Source organism: Trichomycterus rosablanca, chromosome 17 (genome assembly GCF_030014385.1).
Source record: "Trichomycterus rosablanca isolate fTriRos1 chromosome 17, fTriRos1.hap1, whole genome shotgun sequence".
Lineage (NCBI taxonomy): Eukaryota > Metazoa > Chordata > Actinopteri > Siluriformes > Trichomycteridae > Trichomycterus > Trichomycterus rosablanca.
The window spans coordinates 30,214,768-30,238,055 of NC_086004.1; the positions used below are offsets into that span (position 1 = coordinate 30,214,768).

Sequence of the window (23,288 nt, forward strand, 5' to 3'; positions counted from 1 at the left end):
TCCTTCAGGACTGAGGTCTGAAAGCCCTGCTCTACACAAATCTGTAAATACAGCAACATGCAGGACATTGTTCAGCCATTGTGTTTGTGTACATGTATAATACTTTGTATATAATAATAATTATAATAATAATAATAATAATTATAAATTATAAAGAATTGCACAATATTTTATGTATTTTTGCTTTACTTTGGCTTGTATAATCACAGTGTGGCTAAAGATTAACCGGTGACCTTTGAGGAAAGATTACAGATTTGTGTTTATTATAAACTTTATGTCATGTTTAAGGATCAAACTGTGTCTATAGAGAACTTTACTAGTGTACAGCGCTACATGGCGTAGGCTAACTACAGTACTGTGTAGGCCAACTTTGTTCGACTTGCAAACAAATTAAACTTGCAAATGCGCTCTTGTAATGGAAGTTGTTAATACAGAGGACTAATTCAACAGGTTTAAAGTACCGGTCACTTGGCAATGTATACAATCACTAAATGTAGGATCAACTGTACTATTAAGTACTGAGAAGAGGAAAAGGGCCATAAGTGACTAAAAGTTGTAATGTAAACAAGCTGACCCGGGTTTGTGGGTTTATGATATTTTATACTTTTAGTTTAATCAGTTTTAATGCTTCTGATTTGTTGTGATTTGTCGAACTTGCCGAATTTGCAAAAGTAAATAATATAAATCGTTCGGTACACACTGTTAACAGGGCGCTGTCAGTGCGCATGCGCGTATTACACGTAGACGGAAACTGGCTCAGTGCTGCGAATGAATGAATGAACATTCCGCGTTTTATTATTTTAATTACAGATATAAATGTTTTATAGTTTATTTACTGCTTTTACAGCTGATGCAAATGTCAGTTCATGTGCTTATTGATAGCGCAGACTGGCAGTCATATTTATATGTATATTTATAACTCCCTAATGCAGGGAAGCACAGCTCACTAACCCTGTAATACACACCAGTTTATTATTGTATATTATTAGTGTTTTATATTATTTATTATCATGGATTATAAAGAAAAAGCTCATTCTGTCGCTGAACTCCTTCTAAGCTACAGGAAGGACGAGTCCGGCTGGAAAACCTGCAAGAAAACGGTCAGTACTGGACATTTCTGCTGAAATCATACTGGAATATTTACCTGCTATTAATAGTAATTAATCAATTAATAATAGAAGAATGAATCAAACCTTTTACAGCTGTGTTATATAATCTAAAAACACTCACTGTCCATTTTATCAGCTCCACTTTGTAGTTCTACAATTACTGACTGTAGTCCATCTGTTTCTCTGCATGCTTTGTTACCCCCCCTTTCATGCTGTTCTTCAATGGTCAGGACCCCCACAGAGCAGGTATTATTTAGGTGGTGGATGATTCTCAGCACTGCAGTGACACTGACATGGTGGTGGTGTGTTAGTGTGTGTTATGCTGGTATGAGTGGATCAGACACAGCAGCGCTGCTGGAGTTTTTAAACACCGTGTCCACTCACTGTCCACTCTATTAGACACTCCTACCTAGTCGGTCCACCTTGTAGATGTAAAGTCAGAGACGATCGCTCATCTATTGCTGCTGTTTGAGTCGCTCATCTTCTAGACCTTCATCAGTGGTCACAGGACGCTGCCCACGGGGCGCTGTTGGCTAGATATTTTTGGTTGGTGGACTTTTCTCAGTCCAGCAGTGACCGTGAGGTGTTTAAAAACTCCAGCAGCGCTGCTGTGTCTGATCCACTCATACCAGCACAACACACAATAACACACCACCACCATGTCAGTGTCACTGCAGTGCTGAGAATCATCCACCACCTAAATAATACCTGCTCTGTGGTGGTCCTGCTGGGGTCCTGACCATTGAAGAACAGGGTGAAAGAGGGTAACAAAGCATGTAGAAAAACAGATGGACTACAGTCAGTAATTGTAGAACTACAAAGTGCTTCTATATGGTAAGTGGAGCTGATAAAATGGACAGTGAGTGTAGAAACAAGGAGGTGGTTTTAATGTTATGGCTGATCGGTGTATGTTCATGCACATTCATGCTGTGAACCTCATGTCCAGCCACATCTCAACGGTCCTCGGTTGTATTCAGATCTGGTGACCGGTGAACTTGACATGAGTCGCATAATCATGCTGGATGTTGCCATTATAAGGTGTTCAGTTGTGACCACTAAGGGAAGCACGTGTTCAGCAGCAATACTTGGCTGTGGAAATATCCGATGGGTGTCCATGACATTACACTACCAGCAGCATTTTAAACTGTTGACACAGTGACCGGTTTGTTCCACAAATTCAAGTTGTTCTGCCAAATTCTGACACCACCATATGCATGCTGTAGCCGAAATCGATATTCATGTGCCCAGGCCTTATGAAAAAATCTTTAATGATTAATGTGCCCATTGTTGTCTTAAAATGTTGTCGTTGGCTTACAGGAATAGAACCCGTTCTCTTTATTTGTAGCCCATTCTGCCCCTAACTTCGACATGCCGGGGATTCCGAGATGCTTTTCAGCACAGTTTCACACAAAAAGTGGAGATACTGATGCCTTCCTGTCAGCTTGGTCCAGTTTGGCTGCCATTCACTGGATGTGTTTTGCTTTTCGCATCATTCTGTGTCCAACATGAGACTGTTATGGTTGTAATACGAACAGATCAGCAGGTTCTGATGTACTCAAACAACGACGCCCCTTCTGATGACACTTTCTTCATCTTGATGTTTGACGTGAAGATGAACTGAAGCTCATCTGGCTGATTGGATGATTACATGAATGCAGAGGTGTACAGAGGTGTACAGGTGTTCCTAATAAAGTGGCCTGCATGGATTATAACTATGTTCTCTGTGTGTAGAATGAAGTCGTGGTTTCTTGGAGACCATCAGTTGAATTTCCTGGAAATATGTAAGTACTGATGATTCTAACAATCATGGATTACAACTTAATTCTGTTGGGGCTTGAACCAGCGCCCTTCCGATTCAATATTCCAGTTACATTAAGCCCTGAGCTCTGACTCTTTCACGTTTTCTCAGGTATAAAGGAGACGGGATCATCAAAGGGAGTCCGCAGAAGGTGTGGGAGTGTTTAAAACCAGACCCCAACGGACTTCGTCTCAAATGGGACAAAAACATCAAGAAGTTTGAGCTCCTGGAGCAGATATCTCCTGTACGTTCCTCACAAACAGAGAAGTCTCACCTCACAAAGTCATACTGAGCATATTTTCATCTCTGTAGTATCCGAACGGAGACCCTGACCAGGCTGCATTTTGGAATCGTAGTGAGTAGAAGTGAATAAATTCACTCTACACCCGACCCTTCCAAAACCATGGGCGTTTATATGGAGCCTCCTTTAACAGTCTCCACTCTTCTACAAAGACTTTCCCAGATTTTAGAATTTGAGCTCATTCAGTCAGAAAAGCATTTCAGTCTGGCACTTGTGTTGACCTGGCCTGAGATTGGCATTCCAATTCATCCCAAAAGTGTTCAGTTCTATTGAGGTAAGGCCTCTGTACAGGATACTGGAGCTGGTACACACCAAATTCATCCAACCATGTCTTTATGGGTGTCGCTTTGTACCCAGGGGCTCAGTCATGTTGGAACAGAACTGTGACTGGAGAGTTTGAAGTGTATAGAATAAATGTATACACATGGGCGTGGCTGAAACACCTGAACTCAACAGGTGAACTTAAAGATGAGGAAGGCATTTCTATCTGAAGCAACCTGAGAAAATCTGATCTGAACTGAAGTTTAGGGGCCTCGATCTACCACTGACCCTCCTGTTAGGTTCCACTTCTGTTCCTCTACGTTCCTGAAGGTTCTAGATCTTTAACTCATGATCGTTCTTCTCGTTTCTCTCTCAGGAGGTTTTGATCGGCAGGACTGTTACTCCCTCGGCTGCCATGGGCGTGATTTCACCACGAGACTTCGTGGACGTCATTCTCGTCAAGAAATACGAGGATGGCACAATTACATCGAACGGTGTGTATTTCATAACCAGGCCTGGCGTGTCATACATTTTGAGACAGGGCATCAATCTAATGTTACATACAAGGTTCTTATTTATCTGAATCATCGCATCCCGATGGCAGATTCTGTATTTGCCCTATTTAAGCTACATATGATCAGAAATTGGGTGGCACAGTCGGGCAGCTGGTAGAGGGTGTACCACATGGGAACACAGGTCTGAGGTTTTGGAATCGATACTTGCTTTCAGTTACCATCAGTAAAGTTTCTTAAGCTCTCCATGTCTCTTCATCAGGGTTTCTTTCTTTGTTTCTGGGAGGCTCAGTGCTGTTTTGAGGTTGATTTGTCCGGTTTGGCACTTGTGGCCTTGTGGAAATGAGACTACTCTCATGACATTTTGGAAATAAACTGACAAAACTGGTGTCATAGCAAGTTATGGGTCCTCCTGCAGGGTATGAGCTAAACCTTAGCGTAAAACACCCGCAGAAAAGAGTCCTGACCCATCAAACCTGCGAGAACTGGAAGGAATAAGGGTGGAACGACCAGAGCTACTGGTTCTGAATTAGCCATTGCTTCTTAATGTGGTGACCCCATTCCTGGAATTCCATGTGCTGATTCTGATGCAGTATTTCAGTCTGCTTTCTCATTCATTCTGGTCCAACGTAAAACGTGTTTTTTTGTTTGTGTAGCGACTAACGTGAGCCATCCCTCCTGCCCTCCTCAGCCTGGCTACGTACGCGGCTTCAACCATCCATGTGGCTGCATCTGCACACCTGTACCTGGGTAAGAAATGAAGAAAAATCAATTCCTGAATCCTTATTTTGCAATAATGATCGATTGAATCGCTGACATCAGCGACGGTGTAGTTCCAGAAGCATCCGGCAGGTGGCAGCAGAGCCACTGATGTTTACCCACACGCGTCAACATAATTCCTGACTGGGTTTGTGCCTTATCTGTTCGGAGTTTTGTATGTTCTTCCATGCAGGCACTTCAAATTCTTCCCACCTTCCGAAAACACATGCAGAAGGTGGATTGACTGCCTCAAATTCTCCACAGGTGTAATTAAGTGCCTGTGTACTATGTTGCGATAGATCGGCACCTTGCCCGGGGTGTTTTCAAATGGCAATGGGCACACTGGGACCCTGACCAGTGTGAAGCAGTTTTCGAAATTGAACAAATATATAAATAAAAGTGGCACCATGGCACAGTTTCAGCTACAGTTTTGCATGTTCTTCCTGGGTCTGTGTGGGTATTCATGTGGGTTATTTTGGTTTCCCGCTACCCTGTAACATGCAGAGGGGGTATTGGCTGCTCTAAGCTATCCTCAGGTAAAAGTGGGAAGCCTTGTGATGGATTGGCACCCAGTTCAGTGCGCATTCTTGTTCTGCACCAGTGTTTCCGAATGGCACTGGACCCCACAGTTATTTGAAATGAGTGAAGGATTGATAATAGAATTGAATGCTAACTTCACTTGTTTCTGGTCTGTGTGGGTTCCACAGGGAGGCGGATCAGACTCAGCTGATCAGCTTCTTCCAGACTGATCTCGGAGGTTTGCTTCCACGTTCCGTCGTCGATTCCTTCTTCCCTTCCAGCATGACCGAATTCTACAGCAACCTCGGCAAAGCCGTCAGATCTCTCAAATAGCTCCAGAACGTTCTCTAGAACTCTGTCTGCCTTTACGTTCCTCCACATTCCTTTGTTTTTACATATATTGAGTTTGCTTGTTCCCCAGTGAGCACCAGCAGCCAGAGGCGTCCGTCCACTAGCACTCATGAATTTAGCACGCAACGTCGAGCCAACAGGTTGCATTAGAAAGCAGACTGAAGATGCAGGTATGGTTATGTTTTCCAGACGTTTGTTTACATTTACATTTGCTGCATTTAGCAGACGCTTTTATCCAAAGCGACTTACAATTATCACTATATACAATTTGAGCAATCAAGGGTTAAGGGTCTTGCTCAGGAGTCCAACAGTGACAACTCTGCAATAATGGGACTTGTTGCATGCTTGAAACTACCTTCAGTATCATATCAAACCTGGTGCATTTCTGATTCACCTCCATCTGCATGAAAAATAATAGTTTTTTGTTCATAACAGTAAGATGTAAGCGCAATGCCTGGACAGACCTTTGGAAGCAAACCGATCATAATTCATTTGTGGACTTGTACTTCATTGGTCTAAAGCCGCCACTTCCCGTGAGGACGTTCACCACTTTATTGTGGAGCGTCCAGCCCTAAAATGCTCATCAATTACTAAGTTTTAATAACGGTCACACTGTCGACACGCCAAAACGTAAAACAGCTGAAAAAGAACGAAAATAGATGAATTTCAGGATTTTTGTACTGGTGTCACAAGTCGGCCGAGTAGAACCTTCATTAATGTGCTGATTTTATACTTCGTTTAGTTTAATCACAATTAAACAATTAAGGTTTTAATTTTGTGTGATGGAGATACGATCCTGATGACCCACTGTCATGCCCTCTTTTTTGGGGGGTTATGGAAATGACCACCCTAGTTTTCACATCCTTAAAAATAAGTTCTTTTTTAAATTGGAACATCTTTTATGCCATGTTTTATGGAAGGGCTTTATATTCTGTGTTTGTGCTCACTGGGTGCACGATTGATTCTGATTCTTTTAGATGTTTTATATTAGATGTTTAATCATCATGGATGAAGGTGCAGGATAGAAATCTTAGCTCTAGAATCTTCTACTGGTGGCGAGTGAAATTGTATTCCACTAGCGTTCTGAAGTCTGATAATAAAGGCTCACAAGATTGTTTTAATAAAGATGCTACATGCGAATCTAAATTTACGCTTACAAGGCAAGATTTCGTGTATAAATTAGACTTTTAATTCGCGAGGATGGTCTGTTTGGATCATTTTTACCTGCCGTGTGAACGCAGCCTTAATAACGGACGTTAGCATCGCCTCAGGATTTAAATATACGTGCGGTAAACAGAGTCTAATGCTACATTCAAGTGCTGACTGGTTTCTCGCAAGAACAAGTTTTCAAATTAAAAGACTTAAATACGCAGTTCAAAAATGTATAGGCGCAACTTTTCTATTCTGGTACTTTCTGAAATACTTTTATTTTTTTAATTAATTGGTGGGAAAGTAGGACCTTTTGTGATAAGGAATTGTTTTGGCTGACCAAATGAAGTAGAAACACGTGTAAAGCAGCTCACATCCTGTAAGGTGGATTCAGGCTTGTGAGGAATATCTGATCATGAATTTAACACAATTAGTCGCTTTTATTCAGAGCTTTTCATCATGAATTGATAACTAATAATGAACAAATCTGTCATTGATCCATTCACACTTTGGGTTAAAAAGGTTGTTTGAATGTTTTTCCAACAGCAAACACGCACCGTAATGTACATATTGATTCTGGGTTTGATTGGAAACTCTTCGTGGGTCAAAATTTGGCAATGTTTGGGTAGCTGTTGGGCCTCAGACTGTCAATCCCTCTCGAGCATCAGTCAGGCAGATATGTTATAGATTTTCCATCAAGCTTTGTGGTCCACAATGATGTTGCAACCGTCTACTTTTATATAAAGTGTTTGGAAATTGTGTCTCACTGGTGATGTAGAATTTTGGGATTTTATTTTGTATTATCAAAAGCTGTGAGAAATTTCAGTCAGTCTGCAGGTCATACAGTGATCAGACACAATTGCAAACATTGCTGGGATTGGTTGAAATGTCATTGATCCTGGAATTTGCATCTTTGAAAGTGCTTTTGGTTTGTATGTAGAGGATTAACTGTATATTTAGTCTGGAACGGTGTGTGTGTGTGTGTTAAAATGTTGTGTGTTTGGTCTTGTATCTTCACCAGTGTTGTGTTGAACTGCATGACGATGTGTGTTCAGTCCTTAAATGCATGTTCACGTCTTAAAAGTCTAACATCCACGTCAGTGTCGTATTATTTTGGGACAATTTAAAAGTATTTACTTTCCTTTCATGTAGATTCTTTTCTGTTTTCCCAAACACAGTTTCTGAACGTTTTAAAAGTGTTAATAAAAAATGAACAATGTTAGTGATCAGCGGTAAAACACGCTGGCTCACCAGTGCTGACCATCTCAAACCTGTGTGTTTAAATCTCAGCTTGTGATTGGCTCGGTTGTAAGGGTTCCTCAAAACTGTTGCAATTACGACCTCTGCTGGCTGATCGAGGGCGCTGCACAGAGACTGGGGGTACTGGAGATCGGTGCGTGACTCTCCATATGAACCCGTCTTGTGCAGGTGAAAAGAAGTGGTCGGTCAGGAGTGGAGATCTGCAGCAGTAGAGGAATGGAAAATACGATCGGGGAATTAGATATGACTAGATTGAGTAAATAATTAAAAAGAAGTAAATAAAAAATGATATTAAAAAATTCCAGCTGCAAAAATAATAATAAAAATCCCTTGCCGTGTTTCTGTATTTGTCTGAATCTTGGACAAAACTGCATCCTAAATAAAAGGTGCTGCATCCCAAACCACATAGTACTTCACTCTAAAGGGTAATGACATTATTGGTGGTGCACTAACTTGCTATATTCTGTTTATTGTGCTGTTAGGATACAGCCTGGGGTTGGTTTTTTTTTCTTTTTTTTCTTGATGATAATCAGGAGATTGGTGCTACTCCGCCCTCTAGTGGCTAACTTGTAATCCTCCAGGCGCACAGAAGGCGCTACTCACGCCAGTGCTGCTTTATTTAAAGCTGCATGCACACACATTACTGTAGTCGAGTGATGGGTCTAATCCCAGCCTCACGGTCTACCGAGGGTTCTAACTGCTCATTTACTCATGGTAGAACCCAGTTCTGCACTGCCGGTCTGAACTGGTGCCCAGAAGGATGCCAGGTCAGATCCCAACACTGCCACTGAGCCACTGTTTACATGTAGATTGATTGTTTTGGATTATTTGTCTGTGACTCTCTGTGGAATGAACGCGTCAGGTCCTGTCTGTGATCGGTGTAATCAGACCTGATGCCTTTAATGTTCTGTTTATATTAAAATTATCCCTTTATATGATGAGATTTGCACGTATTCTTCACATTCCTGTCAATGATTAATAAACTTTTTGATCTTTAACATGTTCTCCCTGTGTTTTTGTTGTCGTCGTCTATTCAGAGCCTTTTTAACTACTCAATTCTAATGCTTATAGTGCAGTATAATGGCTCCGGTCAAACTGGCCCTATTTGTATGGGCACAGAGAAGTCACCGACTACAGTCAGCAAAAATCCATGGAATTTAAATAGCAGACACCTCTGACTTTGTGGCAACAGTTTGGGGAAGGCCCCGACCTCAACCTGACACGTTTGGGATGAATTGGAACATCAAGTGCATAACGAATGCCGTTCTGAACGAATGGACTGGAAATTTTCCTTCCAAGGAAAGCCTTCACAGAAGACTGGAGACTGTTAGTGCTGCAAAACAAAGGGAGGGGGGGAGGGGGGGGGCGGGGCGACTCCATATCAATCAAGTAACAAATGAAATCAGGTAACAGAATGATCGGCTGTGTCTGAGGCGGACGAAGGTCGACTGAGTTTCTGATTGTTACCACAAAGCGACCTCTGCTGGCTGGTCGAGGCATCTGCATGAGGAGCAGCGACGAGGAGGAAACAGCAAAGGTGTTACAGTCGGGGGAATCGGAAATGACTCAAACGGGACAAAAAAAGGAGATAGAAGAGTAAGAAAAAGCACTTTTAATCAACAGGTTTATTCAAATCTTCTAGAATTTGAAATTCAAGCTGAATGAGTTAAAAGAAGAAAGATGAACAACACCGGTTTGTCATCTGTTATTTTATTAGGATAAAAATGGAAATAAAATAAGACTTTTATTTTATTATTTTAAGAATTTAATTCCTTTTTTTTAATATATATTAGCAAAGCACTCTGTACAAAACTAAAATTAAAACCTTCGGCTTTGTTGTGAACCTGAATTTCCTTTTTATTGAAATGATCGTCTATCATATTTATCTCTTCAAGAAACTAAAATAATAAATAAATAAATTGTTAAATACTGCGTGGAAAATTAAATCATTTGTTGCTCTGGTCTGAAGGTTGGGCTGCAAAAACTCAAAATGGAAAATAATACACTGTATGGACAAAAGTATTTGGACGCCCGACCATGAGCTTGTCGACGCCTCTTTTTTAAGAAGCTTCTCACAAGACTTTGAAGTACGTCTGTGGGAATTTGTGTCTCAGTTGATCCCACAGCTGTTGAGTGAGGCTGAGGTCAACCAATGCACAGGGACACAATCATGCAGAAACAGGAAAGGACCTTCCCTAAACTGTTACTGCAAAGTTGGACTCATGTGATTTCCTTTATATGATTGATTTATTAGGGCGGCACGGTGGCTCGGTGGGCAGCACTGTCGCCTCGCAGCGAGAAGGTCCTGGGTTCGATCCCCAGGCGGAGCGGTCCTTTCTGTGTGGAGTTTGCATGTTCTCCCCGTGTCTGCGTGGGTTTCCTCCGGGAGCTCCGGTTTCCTCTCACAGTCCAAAAACATGCAGTCAGGTTAATTTGAGACACTGAATAGCCCTATAAAAGTAAATGTGTGTGTGTGTGTCTGCCCTGCAATGGACTGGCGCCCCGTCCAGGGTGTTACTGTGTGCCTTGCGCCCATTGAAAAGCTGGGATAGGCTCCAGCACCCCCCTGCGACCCTGATTGGATAAGCAGTTGAAGATAGGTGGTGTCCCAATACTTTTGTCCATATGCTAATCGAACCATAAAAAACTTGAGGTCATGAGTTAGAAGCTGCAGGAACATCGGTGCTGCTGTCCACAGCCGAGCGAGCTTCGGGTTGCCATAAGCTTATAAGCATAAAGAAAGTCTCTGCTCCAAATTCACACGTGGCCTTGTAAGCTTGCTCGACTGTTGACAACATCACTGCTGTTCCAGAACGTTCTAATTTACGACAGGCCTGATTTACATTTTCAGGCTCGTTGGATTTCCAAGGTGACAGGTGGCTACTGTTCCACGTACTTTTTATTAAGTGCGATCAAGCTAACCCTGTTAATACGGGCACAGAGAAGCCATGGAATTTAGCTCTGTTGGTCGCTACTCCTCCTCCTGACGGTGGTGCTGAACGGTCCGTCCGGGAGGCTCTTGAGGACCGTCATGGCCTCGAATCGAGAGAGACCCTGCAGTGTGGAACCCTGGACCTGCAGCAGCTCATCACCCACCTGTAGTCCTTTCTGCTCTGCTGTACTGCCTAGCAACACACACACACACACATTTACACACACAAATACACACAAATACACACAAGTCTACAAACGTGGGTTCCAGTTCATCCAAAAGTTGTTTAGACTTCAGGTCAGGACTCCACATAAGTGTCCCCACTGACCACTTATAATTAGAAAGTGGGACACAAGGACCTTCCCCAAACTAGTTCTGGCTAAAATATCTAAACTCAAAAATAGAATGACTTGGTGCTGGACCAATGAGAACGCACCGAATCCCGCCCCCATCGTACCTGTGTAGATTCTGTTGACGAGCAGCGGTTTATCACCATGGATGGATCCTTTTCCTCCCTCCAGACCGAATCCCAGTCCTCCAGCGTACTTCTCCAACTCCAGGGTCAGGACGTCACCGCCCTCCTCATCTAAACACACAACAGACGATGCAGAACCCGTTAAAAGATCAGAAAAAATGATAATAATAAAGAAAAGACTACAGAGAACCTGTCAAATGAAGAAAAGAAGGAAAAATGACGCAGAACTCATCAAAAGTAGGAAAAGACATCACAGAACCCTCCAGAAGAAGGATAAGATGACAAAGAACTTGTCAAAAGAATGAAAAGACAATACAGAACCCCTGAAAAGAAGAAGAAGATGATACAGATCCCATCAAGATAAGGAAAAGGCGACACGGAACCAGTCAAAGAAGAAAAAATACGACAAAAGAAGGACAAGATTACACAGAACCCATCAAAAGAAAGGAAACAACACAGGAAACATCAAAAGATGGAAAAAGACGACAAAAGTAGGAAAAATATGACAAAAAAAACTGTCATATGAAGGAAAAGATGATAAAACTAAAAAAGAAAGCAGAGAACACGTCAAAAGAAGAAAAAAGACATGAAAAGAAAGAAAACACAACACAGAACCCATCAAAAGAAGGATAAGATGACAAAGAACTTGTCAAAAGAAAGAAAAGACAAAACGGAACCCGTCAGAAGAATGAAAGAAAACGGTACACTGCTGTGAATAACGTGAATAACGTGAAGTCGCTCTGGATAAGAGCGTCTGCTAAATGCTGAAAATGTAAATGTGAATGCGTCGGTGATGTACCCGTGAAGCTCGGCTCCGCTCCAGTGCCGACGTTCTCGTTGGCGTTAGCTCCTCCGTTGCCCTCGGCGTCTTGGTTCTTACACACCACCACCACGGCCTGCCGTAACTCCCGTGCCTGCCGCAGAGCCACCGTGGCGTCGCTGTGCTTCACGTTCTTCAGCGTCTGGCCGTTGATGGACAGAACCTCGTCGCCCTTCTGGATGGTTCCCTCCTGCGCCGCCAGTCCATGAGAGAAGATCTTGTGGACCTGAGAGGAGGAACGTTTCACACTGAGGTGGTTCTGCTGGCCGTGATGTGGCCAACTCTACGTTTCAGGGTTCTAAACTCCCACACTCTCGTAACAGATCCTAAACGTGCACTATAGAGACAAAAGTATTGGGACACCACCTGCTGCTGGAGTTGCTCCCTCATGGTCAATAAACAGTCACGCTGGAACAAGGAAAGGACCTTCCCCAAACTGGGCGTGGGTAAAATAAGCTTAAAAATTGGTACTGGTGTCCACATACTTTTGGCCACATACATATTAATCACAGCATGAGCAAAACCTGACGTCTGATTGGATGTCCCTGGATCAGATGATGGTCCTGATACAGTCTGATTCCTGTTAGTCATTGTACTAAAGGAATCGATTCCCGCTCGCTAGTATTCATGATGCAGATAGCTGTGGGTTAGCATTAGGATTAGCTGTAGTGGGACTGGGATATGACGAGCCCTGCTGCGGTGGACTATAACATGAACGTTACTCACCGTAGTAGCTTTGTTCTGATCGATGCCGCCGGCGATGGTGAAACCTAATCCAGCTCCCTCCTCCTTGTGCAGGATCACCACGTGGATGTCCTCCAGTTGCTGCAGGACAGAAAACCAGTGAGTCTCATGCATGGCGTCCGTACTGGTCCAGGAGGACCTCAGACTAGCACACAAGCTCATAACACGCTGTACTAGAGTATTCTGTCTACCACTCATACTGGCAGGTTGCCTAGAAGTCGCTGTTTCAAGGTTTTATTAGTGGGAAAAGACAGAAAATACAACATAGAACTTGTCAAAAGAACGAAAAGACAATACAGAACCCGTAAAAGAAGAAAAAAAGACACAGAACCTGTCAAAAGAAGGTAAAGACGATACAGAACTGGTCAGACAGCAGAAAACAAAGACATGAAACCCATTAAAATAATGAAAAGGTGAGACAGAACCTGTCAGAAGACGTAAAAGCAACACAGAACCCAAAAAAAGATGGAAAACGACAAGCAGAACTCATCAGAAGAAGGAAAAGAAGAAACAGAACCCATCAGAAGAAGGAAAGAAAGAAACAGAACCCGTCAGAAGGAGGAAAGGAAGATACGAAACCCACTAAAAGGATGAAAGGACTACAAGGAACCTGTCAAAAACAAAAAAGATGACACAGAACCTGTCAAAATAAGGAAAGATGTCAAAAGAAAGTAAAGACGATACAGAACCCATCAAAAGCAGAAAATGAAGACACGAAACCAATTAAAAGGATGAAAAGGTGAGACAGAACCCATTAGAAGACTTAAAGGCGACACAGAACCCATCAAAAGAAGGAAAAGAAGAAACAGAACCCGTCAGAAGAAGGAAAAGACGACACGAAACCCATCGAAAAAACAAAAAGACGACACAGAACTGTCAAAAGAAGGAACAGATAACATGAAACCCATCAAAAGAATGAAAACAAGAAAGAGAACCTGTCAAAAGACAGAAAAAGACCCAGAGAAATGTGGAACCCGAGAAAAGATAGAGAAACTTGACACGGAACACGTTAAAAGAAGGAAAAGACGAGACAGGGCGGTGTGTACCAGTCTAACCATGCCGAATCCAAATTTGGTTCACACGGCACAATCATAACTGGTATTGGAGAATCAGTGCCCGCTGGTCTTTGCTGAAAATCGGTCTGAATTGTTCCAGCAACCTCCAAAAACAGGTCCTCTGTGAACGACAAGCTGCTGTCCACAGTCAGGTGAGCTTTATATCACCACGGGCATCGATGCTGCAGCCTGTCAATAGACTATATTTCCATGTACTTGTTTTATGGGCACAGAGAAGTCGAGTACTTCCGTGACTGACTGCTACATGTGGATCTGACCTGCCTGAGTGGTTAATGATCTACAGAAGTCATTTCCTGACCCGGACCTGGTTATGATCAGAGCAGAACTGACCTTCAGCGTGTCCTCGTCGAGGTCCTTGACCTCCTGGATGAGATGCTGGATCTCCTCGGATGGGAGAGCTGATATGACGGACTGGGCGCAGGCCGCCGAGGGCGTGGTCAGATCCAGGTCAGATCTGTGATCGTCCTTCTCACGTTCTTCTCCTCTCTCGATGGTGCGCTCTCTCAGCTCGGCCAGACTGAAATGTAAGACGACACGGATTTAACCTCCTACGTATCAAAGAATCTCAACATGCAGAAGGTGGATTGAGTGAGCGAATGTGCAAGTGGAATTGCCTGGGATTCCAGCCCTGCAGTGGTTCCAGTGGTTTAGGTGCCACTGGACTCTAAAGCGATTTACGGTTGTGACCAATTGCAATCAAGGGCCCAACAGTGGCAACCTTACAGGAGTGGGGCTTAAACCAATGACCTTCCGATTACTAGTCCAGTAACTTGACGCTTGGCCAAGATTAAGACGTAGGTAGTTAGCCCAAAGTATACTGACATCACTACTAGTTATAAAGTTCAGTTAATGCTTTCAACTCTGTACTAACAGTTTAGGGAAGGCCCTTTTGTGTTAGTTAACAGCATGACTGCATCTATAAAGACCTGGATTATTCAGTCCAGCAGCCCTGACCTCTCTTTGGGATGAACTGGAATGCCAGCTGAGAGCCAGGCCTTCTTGTCCAGCATCAGCGCATTGACCTGACTTATGATCTTTTCAGCGAATGAACACAAATTCCCACAGACACTCCAGAATTTTGTGGAAGCCTTTCTAAAAGAGTGGAAGCTTTTACAGCCCCAAATAGTGTGGATCAGGAGTCCAGATACTTTTGGTCTCCAGGGTGTCGTGCGTGGTGCACACGTCCCTGTGTGCTTGCGGTGTAATTTGAGTGTTTTTGCAGGCTGTTTCTATTACAGAAGAGGAACCTGAGGTGAATCAGGCTGTTGTAACCGTTCTGAGCTTCGTTTTCACTTCTGGTTTCTACGCCAATGACTTTCTTTATCGTCTCTAAATAATCAAAACTAGTTTATCTAATAAAAATAAAAAAACGAGGTTTATTTGTGACGGCTCGGCTTAGTCGGATGATCGTTTTATCTCCTGGTCTTCAACCTTCAACAGTGCATAAATAAAGTCAAGTTTAATTCCTACGAGAAGATCAGCTACCATAAAGGTCGACCAACAAAGGGTCACGTTGGTATTAATGCCCATGGTATGGGAGTAAAACGTCAGACAAGCTCATAATCAGGTGTCCACATACTTTTGGCCATATAGTGTGTTAACTAATCTCAGCAGCGACAGACACAATCTCATGTCTGAGGGAGGGAAGGACCCCTGCTGGTAGGTGGCTTTGTTTTTAACGCATGACAGACCAATCATAGTCATTCATTGGTTTATCACTGCCATGGTCACGTTGGTTCTGGTGCCACCCAAATAAATACCCATAGGGCACCAATCCAGCGCAAAGCTTTGGGGAGAGCTGGTGTTCCACCTTCACCATGTTTTGGAAGTTGGAGGAACCCAGAGTACCCTGTTGAAACCCACATAGACACTCTAAATGCTTCTTCAAGACAGTAGCCACCTTACCAGTGGTTGTTTAGTTGGGGTTTCTTTCTAGAGGTGGTAGGTAACCAGAATACTGGAAGGTAACCCACATGGACATTGGGAGAACATTGTAGCCACCTGTAGCTGTAGCTACCTTACCAACCAGCTGTTCAGTTGGGGTTCCTATCTAGAGGTGGTAGGTAACCAAAGCACTTGAAGGAACATTGGAAGAACATTGGGAGAACATCATCACCACCTCACCAAAGCTGGTAGTGACCATGGTGCATTGATGCGAAACGTACCTCACGGAGAAGTTCTTCTCACTGCCGTCTGTGGTCGTCATCTGAGTCTCCGATAAAGGGCCATCGGTCTCTAAAAGGTCGGAATGAGAAGATCCAGGTGGGACGTTCCAAGGGTTACCAAGCTTGAGGCATGGCGACTGAGGAAGGGACTGCATGGAGCGCATCAGGGCATGGGACACCTGATTGGTGAAGGACAGGATGATCTCAAGGGCCTCGCCTTCTAAACCACCTTGGCTGTGGGCTTCTGCGGAGGAGGTGTTCATAGGTAGACTTCTGGTCCTTAAACTCGCCTTGTGATTGCTGTGGTCTTCCAGTGACGTTTTTCCTGAAGGGGGATCCTTAGAACTGCTGGACCTTCTTGGGCAGGGACCTAGCTTGGGTAATTCGTCTTGGTCTGGACTTTGATCTTCATCATCCACAGTGGAAGGTGGCTCTTCTGAAGGGCTGGTGGAATCCTCAGGTGGTTTCTCAACCTCGGGTAAATCTTCCGACTTTGGGGTCTCGGTTTTGGAATCTGTACTCTCAGGGATTGGTTGTTCCGAGCTGGAAGGCTCAGGTTCAGTGGGGGTGGCTGAGATGCCCAAGGAAGATGACTTGACCACATCATCTGTGTCGATCACATTGCTTTTACTTCTCCAGGAGTTGCTGGGTTGTATTTTCTCAACCTTCTCAATTTTCTCAACCTTCTCAATTTTCTCAACCTTCTCAACCTTGGCTGGACTTCTATCCTTTGGAGGAAGACTTGCAGATGAAGCTGATGCTCTGCTACCTCCATCTGTGTTTGAGAAGGTCTCGAATGAGCTGATCTTCTGTTTGATGGATTGATTCCTTCCTGAAGACGTCGCTCTCAGACCGATTGCAAACCCCCTCCTGGTGTCCTGGCTCCTTCTTTCCGGGTTCTTAAAAACCTCCGCTGGTGACTTCCCAGATTTGATGCTTCTCAGACTCTGGCGCACCCAGGCAGGCTTCGGGGCCACCGGGGGCCCTTTCTTGACATCGTGGGTTTCCTCCGTTTTTGGTGCCGAGGTGGAATCGGTGGTCTCAGCGAACGTCCCGTTCAGCTCGTTATTACCGTTATGGTCACTCATGGTTTTAAGGCGGCGCTCCAGACTGTCTGTGAGTCTCACCCAGGGGTCGACTTGCTGGTCGGGGTTCAGTTCGACGTGGTCCTGACGTCTTAGACACTCCTTCTTTATTTTAGTCAGACTGTACACGTGGTTCTGAGACTCGGAGTCTGAAACATGAGGAGAGAGTCAACGACTGTGTCAGTAGCTATTCAATAATGAAGATTCATCATACACATGATTAAAATATACCATTTTGGTGTGTTACCCCCTGTTCTGCCAATGTTTCCCACTAAGTGTCCTCTACTATATGGCAGAGATGGCACACACAGCGACTTCAGACTCGTTTCAAATGACTCGACTCATGACTCGCAAAAAATTACTCGTATACAACAAGAGTCAGCAGCATTAGTTACATGTGAAATATATATAGGTATATACAGTGTATCACAAAAGTGAGTACACCCCTCACATTTCTGCAGATATTTAAGTATATCTTTTCATGGGACAACACTGACAAAATGACACTTTGACACAATGAAAAGTAGTCTGTGTGCAGCTTATATAACAGTGTAAATTTATTCTTCCCTCAAAATAACTCAATATACAGCCATTAATGTCTAAACCACCGGCAACAAAAGTGAGTACACCCCTAAGAGACTACACCCCTAAATGTCAAAATTGAGCACTGCTTGTCATTTTCCCTCCAAAATGTCATGTGATTTGTTAGTGTTACTAGGTCTCAGGTGTGCATAGGGAGCAGGTGTGTTCAATTTAGTAGTACAGCTCTCACACTCTCTCATACTGGTCACTGAAAGTTCCAACATGGCACCTCATGGCAAAGAACTCTCTGAGGACCTTAAAAGATGAATTGTTGCGCTACATGAAGATGGCCAAGGCTACAAGAAGATTGCCAACACCCTGAAACTGAGCTGCAGCACAGTGGCCAAGATCATCCAGCGTTTTAAAAGAGCAGGGTCCACTCAGAACAGACCTCGCGTTGGTCGTCCAAAGAAGCTGAGTGCACGTGCTCAGCGTCACATCCAACTGCTGTCTTTGAAAGATAGACGCAGGAGTGCTGTCAGCATTGCTGCAGAGATTGAAAAGGTGGGGGGTCAGCCTGTCAGTGCTCAGACCATACGCCGCACACTACATCAAATTGGTCTGCATGGCTGTCACCCCAGAAGGAAGCCTCTTCTGAAGTCTCTACACAAGAAAGCCCGCAAACAGTTTGCTGAAGACATGTCAACAAAGGACATGGATTACTGGAACCATGTCCTATGGTCTGATGAGACCAAGATTAATTTGTTTGGTTCAGGTGGTCTCAAGCATGTGTGGCGGCAATCAGGTGAGGAGTACAAAGATAAGTGTGTCATGCCTACAGTCAAGCATGGTGGTGGGAATGCCATGGTCTGGGGCTGCATGAGTGCAGCAGGTGTTGGGGAGTTACATTTCATTGAGGGACACATGAACTCCAATATGTACTGTGGAATACTGAAGCAGAGCATGATCCCCTCCCTCCGGAAACAGGGTCACAGGGCAGTGTTCCAGCATGATAATGACCCCAAACACACCTCTAAGACGACCACTGCTTTATTGAAGAGGCTGAGGGTAAAGGTGATGGACTGGCCAAGCATGTCTCCAGACCTAAACCCAATAGAACATCTTTGGGGCATCCTCAAGCGGAAGGTGGAGGAGCGCAAAGTCTCGAATATCCGCCAGCTCCGTGATGTCGTCATGGAGGAGTGGAAAAGCATTCCAGTGGCAACCTGTGAAGCTCTGGTAAACTCCATGCCCAGGAGAGTTAAGGCAGTTCTGGGAAATAATGGTGGCCACACAAAATATTGACACTTCAAGAACTTTCACTAAGGGGTGTACTCACTTTTGTTGCCGGTGGTTTAGACATTAATGGCTGTATATTGAGTTATTTTGAGGGAAGAATAAATTTACACTGTTATATAAGCTGCACACAGACTACTTTTCATTGTGTCAAAGTGTCATTTTGTCAGTGTTGTCCCATGAAAAGATATATTTAAATATCTGCAGAAATGTGAGGGGTGTACTCACTTTTGTGATACACTGTATATATATCTGATCCGACATCATTCTGATCGTGTCATTTTCTGCTCTCTAATAATAATAATAATAATAATAGCGCTCCGGCCGTCTTAACCCACAACACACACAATGTGTAAATGTTCCAGCCAGCTTCCGGTGTAGTGATGAAGCATCGCTCCCTACTTAAAATGGTGGAATACCCTACGTAGTGCACTTCACAGGAACAACCGGGGTGAATGGAATGTTCCTACAGAATCGGTGCTAATGATTGTAAGAGCACTTTCTGAACCAATCAGAGCTTCTGATTGTAATTGTTAGTAAGAAATGCTGTTGTTTGCATTTATTCAGTTTGCGTCACACAGATGACGTGGTAATGAAACGCTCGATCGGTTTTCTAACGACTTCCTGTTTTACTTCACGACCGGGAAAAGTTTGGAGGTTTTTAATTATAAGCACATTTACAAAATAACGGATTCTATTCCTAATGGGACGCACGCTTATAAATGTAATAGCATCTAGAAGAACAGAAGCTAAGGTAAGCAGCGGTTATGATTGTTTTTGCTGTGTTTGGGATTTTGGCCGCTGTGCCGTGATTTATCGAGCGCTTTTGTTCTGTAATGAAAACAAAACGTATCAGTTGAAGCTTTTAACTGGAACCTAGGAAAGTAAAGGCACGAAGTAAAACGTATAATTATAGATTATTTCTTTATTTCTATGCTACATTTCCAACATATGTTTTGTGTTTATTATACTGACTCATGACTCTAGCCTAAAGACTCGTGACTCGACTCGAACTCGTATTTTGTGACTTGTGAACATCTCTGCTATATGGTGGCTGCACCCTGTAAGGATGAGGACTAGCAAACAATTACTCTTTACCTTTACCACCAATAAACCTAAAAGTGGTCCCTTCACCCCACATCAGCGCCAGCTGTGCCCCCTTTTTTTAGAATCTTTGCCACAAATAAGGTTTTTAAGGCTTTGTTGAGAATTTCTCAACTGTATACCAGTGGCTCAAATGAACCAATCATATGGCGCAACTGTAGACAGCTAACATTTTGTTAATATTTTGTTTGCCAGCGGTAGCTCAGCGGTTAGGGTACTGAACTTGCAATTGGAAGGTCTCTGGTTCAAGCCCCAACACTGCCAGGTTGCCACTGTTGGGCAAAACCCCGTCAGATTGTCTATGATTTAAAAAACACCTGTGTATTTGTTTTCTTTCGGCTGCTCCTGTATTTAGGGGTCGTCATACCAGACTTGGCACGGTGTTTATGCCGGATGCCCTTCCTGACACAGTCCTCCTATTTGTAGTCGGTGCCACAGACAAGTGCACATACCAAGGACTCGGCTGTTTCGGTCACCCCGCTTAGACATCAACCAATCATGTCCATGTAGACGCTGAGATTCGAACCCTGGACCCTCAGATCTCAGCAGTATTGGAGAGCAATTCTAGTTTCTTTTAATATGAGGCACACAGTGCTGAACGAGAGCTCGGTAAGTGTTAGCTGTCGACAGTTGTGCCATATGATTGGTTCGTTTAATCCACTGGTATACAGTTGAGAAATTCTCAACAAAGCCTTAAATATTTGTGGCTAAGTACTGCAGGTAGAGTAGAGGTTCGAGTTTACAAACCCTTTTATTAGACATGTTTGTCCTCATAGTTTTGGGATTTCGATCATTTTTGTGATTGGAACATCATTCTTCTCCAATGAAACCTTTACTAATTTTCTGTCTTGTCCAAAAATCAGCAATATTCTTTTTCTGGTTGAACCTTTGATCACTTTATTTAACATAACAGGTAGAGTTCAACCAAACTAATTGGTATACGGTCACAGAGAAGTCATTTTTGGTTTTCAGAAAAACCTCAAGCAACATTTCGAAGAACACCAATGATCCAATCATTCAGTCACAGAACAATAACAGTAGCAGAAATAGCCAAGTTCAGTCTGAAAGGACATAAAAGCTTCACACCTGAATAGATCAAAATTAATAGAACCAAAGTTTTAAAGTGGACTAGTGACTGCGGCCCAGTCCGAAACCCCAAAAAGAGGGGGCGAATCATTTATCCTCGCCTCTCTGTATTGCATAGTTCATCATCTACAGCATCAAAATCAAACCACCCCACTATTAATAAACAAAACTGGCATCGTACCTCGGTGCCGTCCGTCCTCCCTGTGTGTGCCTTCGGCTTCAGAAAGCGCAGCTCGAGTTCCTCCTGCGCGCCCGTCCACTTCCTGTCACACAAACAGGAAACGGTTGGGTGATCTCGACACTTTCTGTGGCGGCTTTTTCGCAAGGTGCAGAGACGCTTCCGCTCGGCCCGATTGCACCATTCACCGCCGATGCAGGTCGCTGCGTACGCATGCACCATGCACCACGCACCACGCCATGCAGGAGATCAGACACGCCGACACACACGAGGTCACGGGCGACCGCGTTCTCACAAAACTAAATCCGCGCCGGGCGGAATCACGTCTCGTGCTAAACGCGCCAGGGTTCACCGCGGCGGAAAGAGGAAGTAATAAAGTGCTACATACGGTCCTGAACAGAAGCCTCGAGATCTTTCTCAAAGCCTTGTACAAGCTGCAGAACAACTGCATGCATGTGGAGAGAAGAAGAAAGAGCACAATCACACATTTACGCCAAGAGATTTAGTTTAGCGTGCAGAGCCGCGTACAGGACGAGCACCTGAGGATTGTGGGCTTTGCTTGAGGACTCGAACCCTTGACCCTTGACTTTTCTGATCAATATTCTGCTACCTTAGTTACCCAGTGAATGTCTTTGTATGTCCTCTCCACACTTGCCCACTGTTGGTTTTCAGGCGTGATGTTGATGTTTTGGTACAGTCCAAATAGATTTGATAGGGTTAAAGTACCGACTTCAAAAAGACGGTCATTGGAGGGGTTGCTGCCCGTTAGCCATTTGCAACCAAGTGGCATGTTACGCTGAAGCATTATCCCTCCATCACACTTCACAGCTGGGACAATGCACTCAGGCAGGTCTCGTCAGACTCTTCCACCAGACTACCAGACACGTTTCCACTACTCCGGAATCCAACTGCGGGGTGTTTTACACCGCTCCATCCTACGCTCAGCGCTGTGCTTGGTGATCGTGCAGCTGCTCGTGCCACGAAGCTCCCGGCGCCCAGTTTTATGCTGCCGTTAATGCCAGAGGAGGAACTGGCTCCTTACAGCGGTGCCGTCCTGTTACAGAACTACTCTGGAATTCAGTGAGCTCTTTAGGACCACCGGTTCAACAATAGTGTTTGTTGAAATGATGAAACCATGCCATGTTTACGTTTGTGAGCAGTAAGTCTTGGAACACTTGATAATCAAGGCCTGCTGTTTTTCAGATGCCGTTTCATCCATCTGTTCGTTTATCCATCTAACCGTCTACCACTAATCCATCCATCCATTTATCTATCTATTGATTCATCCATACATTGATTCATTTATCTATTTAATGATTGATCTATTAATCCATACATATATCCATCTATCTATTGATCTATCCATTCATTTATTCCTTTATCCATCCATTCATCTACTTACTGATCTAGTCAACTATCCAACAGATCTATCCATCCATCCATCTATTAAGCTATTCCTCCATCCATCCATCCATCCATTCATCTATTAAGCTATTCCTCCATCCATCCATCTATTAAGCTATTCCTCCAACCATCCATCTATTAAGCTATTCCTTCATCCATCCATCTATTAAGCTATTCCTCCATCCATCCATCTATTAAGCTATTCCTCCAACCATCCATCTATTAAGCTATTCCTCCATCCATCCATCCATCTATTAAGCTATTCCTCCATCCATCCATCCATCCATCCATCTATTAAGCTATTCCTCCATCCATCCATCTATTAAGCTATTCCTTCATCCATCCATCTATTAAGCTATTCCTCCATCCATCCATCTATTAA

At 43.7% G+C, this 23,288-nt stretch overlaps 2 protein-coding genes across 2 annotated transcripts in view; one reads left to right on the forward strand and one right to left on the reverse strand.

Moving 5' to 3' along the window:
* The first annotated feature begins 1,005 nt into the window (after positions 1-1,005).
* Positions 1,006-5,592, forward strand: stard5 (StAR related lipid transfer domain containing 5). The gene is made up of 6 exons (XM_063013315.1): positions 1,006-1,100; positions 2,841-2,890; positions 3,019-3,151; positions 3,846-3,963; positions 4,638-4,731; positions 5,448-5,592. The coding sequence occupies exons 1-6, from the start codon at positions 1,011-1,013 to the stop codon at positions 5,590-5,592; spliced, it is 630 nt and encodes a 209-aa protein (XP_062869385.1). The 5' UTR covers positions 1,006-1,010.
* A 4,120-nt stretch (positions 5,593-9,712) lies between these two features.
* il16 (interleukin 16) overlaps positions 9,713-23,288 on the reverse strand; it is a 34,374-nt gene continuing 20,798 nt past the window's right edge. Inside the window, exons 16-22 of the mRNA XM_063012916.1 lie at positions 21,506-21,587; positions 16,232-17,465; positions 14,397-14,583; positions 12,973-13,071; positions 12,226-12,472; positions 11,409-11,537; positions 9,713-11,144 (exon numbers count right to left, since the gene is read on the reverse strand). Coding sequence (XP_062868986.1) covers positions 10,975-11,144; positions 11,409-11,537; positions 12,226-12,472; positions 12,973-13,071; positions 14,397-14,583; positions 16,232-17,465; positions 21,506-21,587 — 2,148 coding nt within the window. The 3' untranslated portion in view covers positions 9,713-10,974. The remainder of the gene's footprint in view (positions 11,145-11,408; positions 11,538-12,225; positions 12,473-12,972; positions 13,072-14,396; positions 14,584-16,231; positions 17,466-21,505; positions 21,588-23,288) is intronic.

Excerpts from the sequence above, each read along its gene's own strand:
- stard5 (XM_063013315.1), top strand. The coding sequence starts at position 1,011 with ATGGATTATAAAGAAAAAGCTCATTCTGTCGCTGAACTCCTTCTAAGC. Across the intron at positions 2,891-3,018 it reads GTTGAATTTCCTGGAAATAT|GTATAAAGGAGACGGGATCA; the intron begins GTAAGTACTGAT and ends ACGTTTTCTCAG. Across the intron at positions 3,152-3,845 it reads TCCTGGAGCAGATATCTCCT|GAGGTTTTGATCGGCAGGAC; the intron begins GTACGTTCCTCA and ends TTTCTCTCTCAG.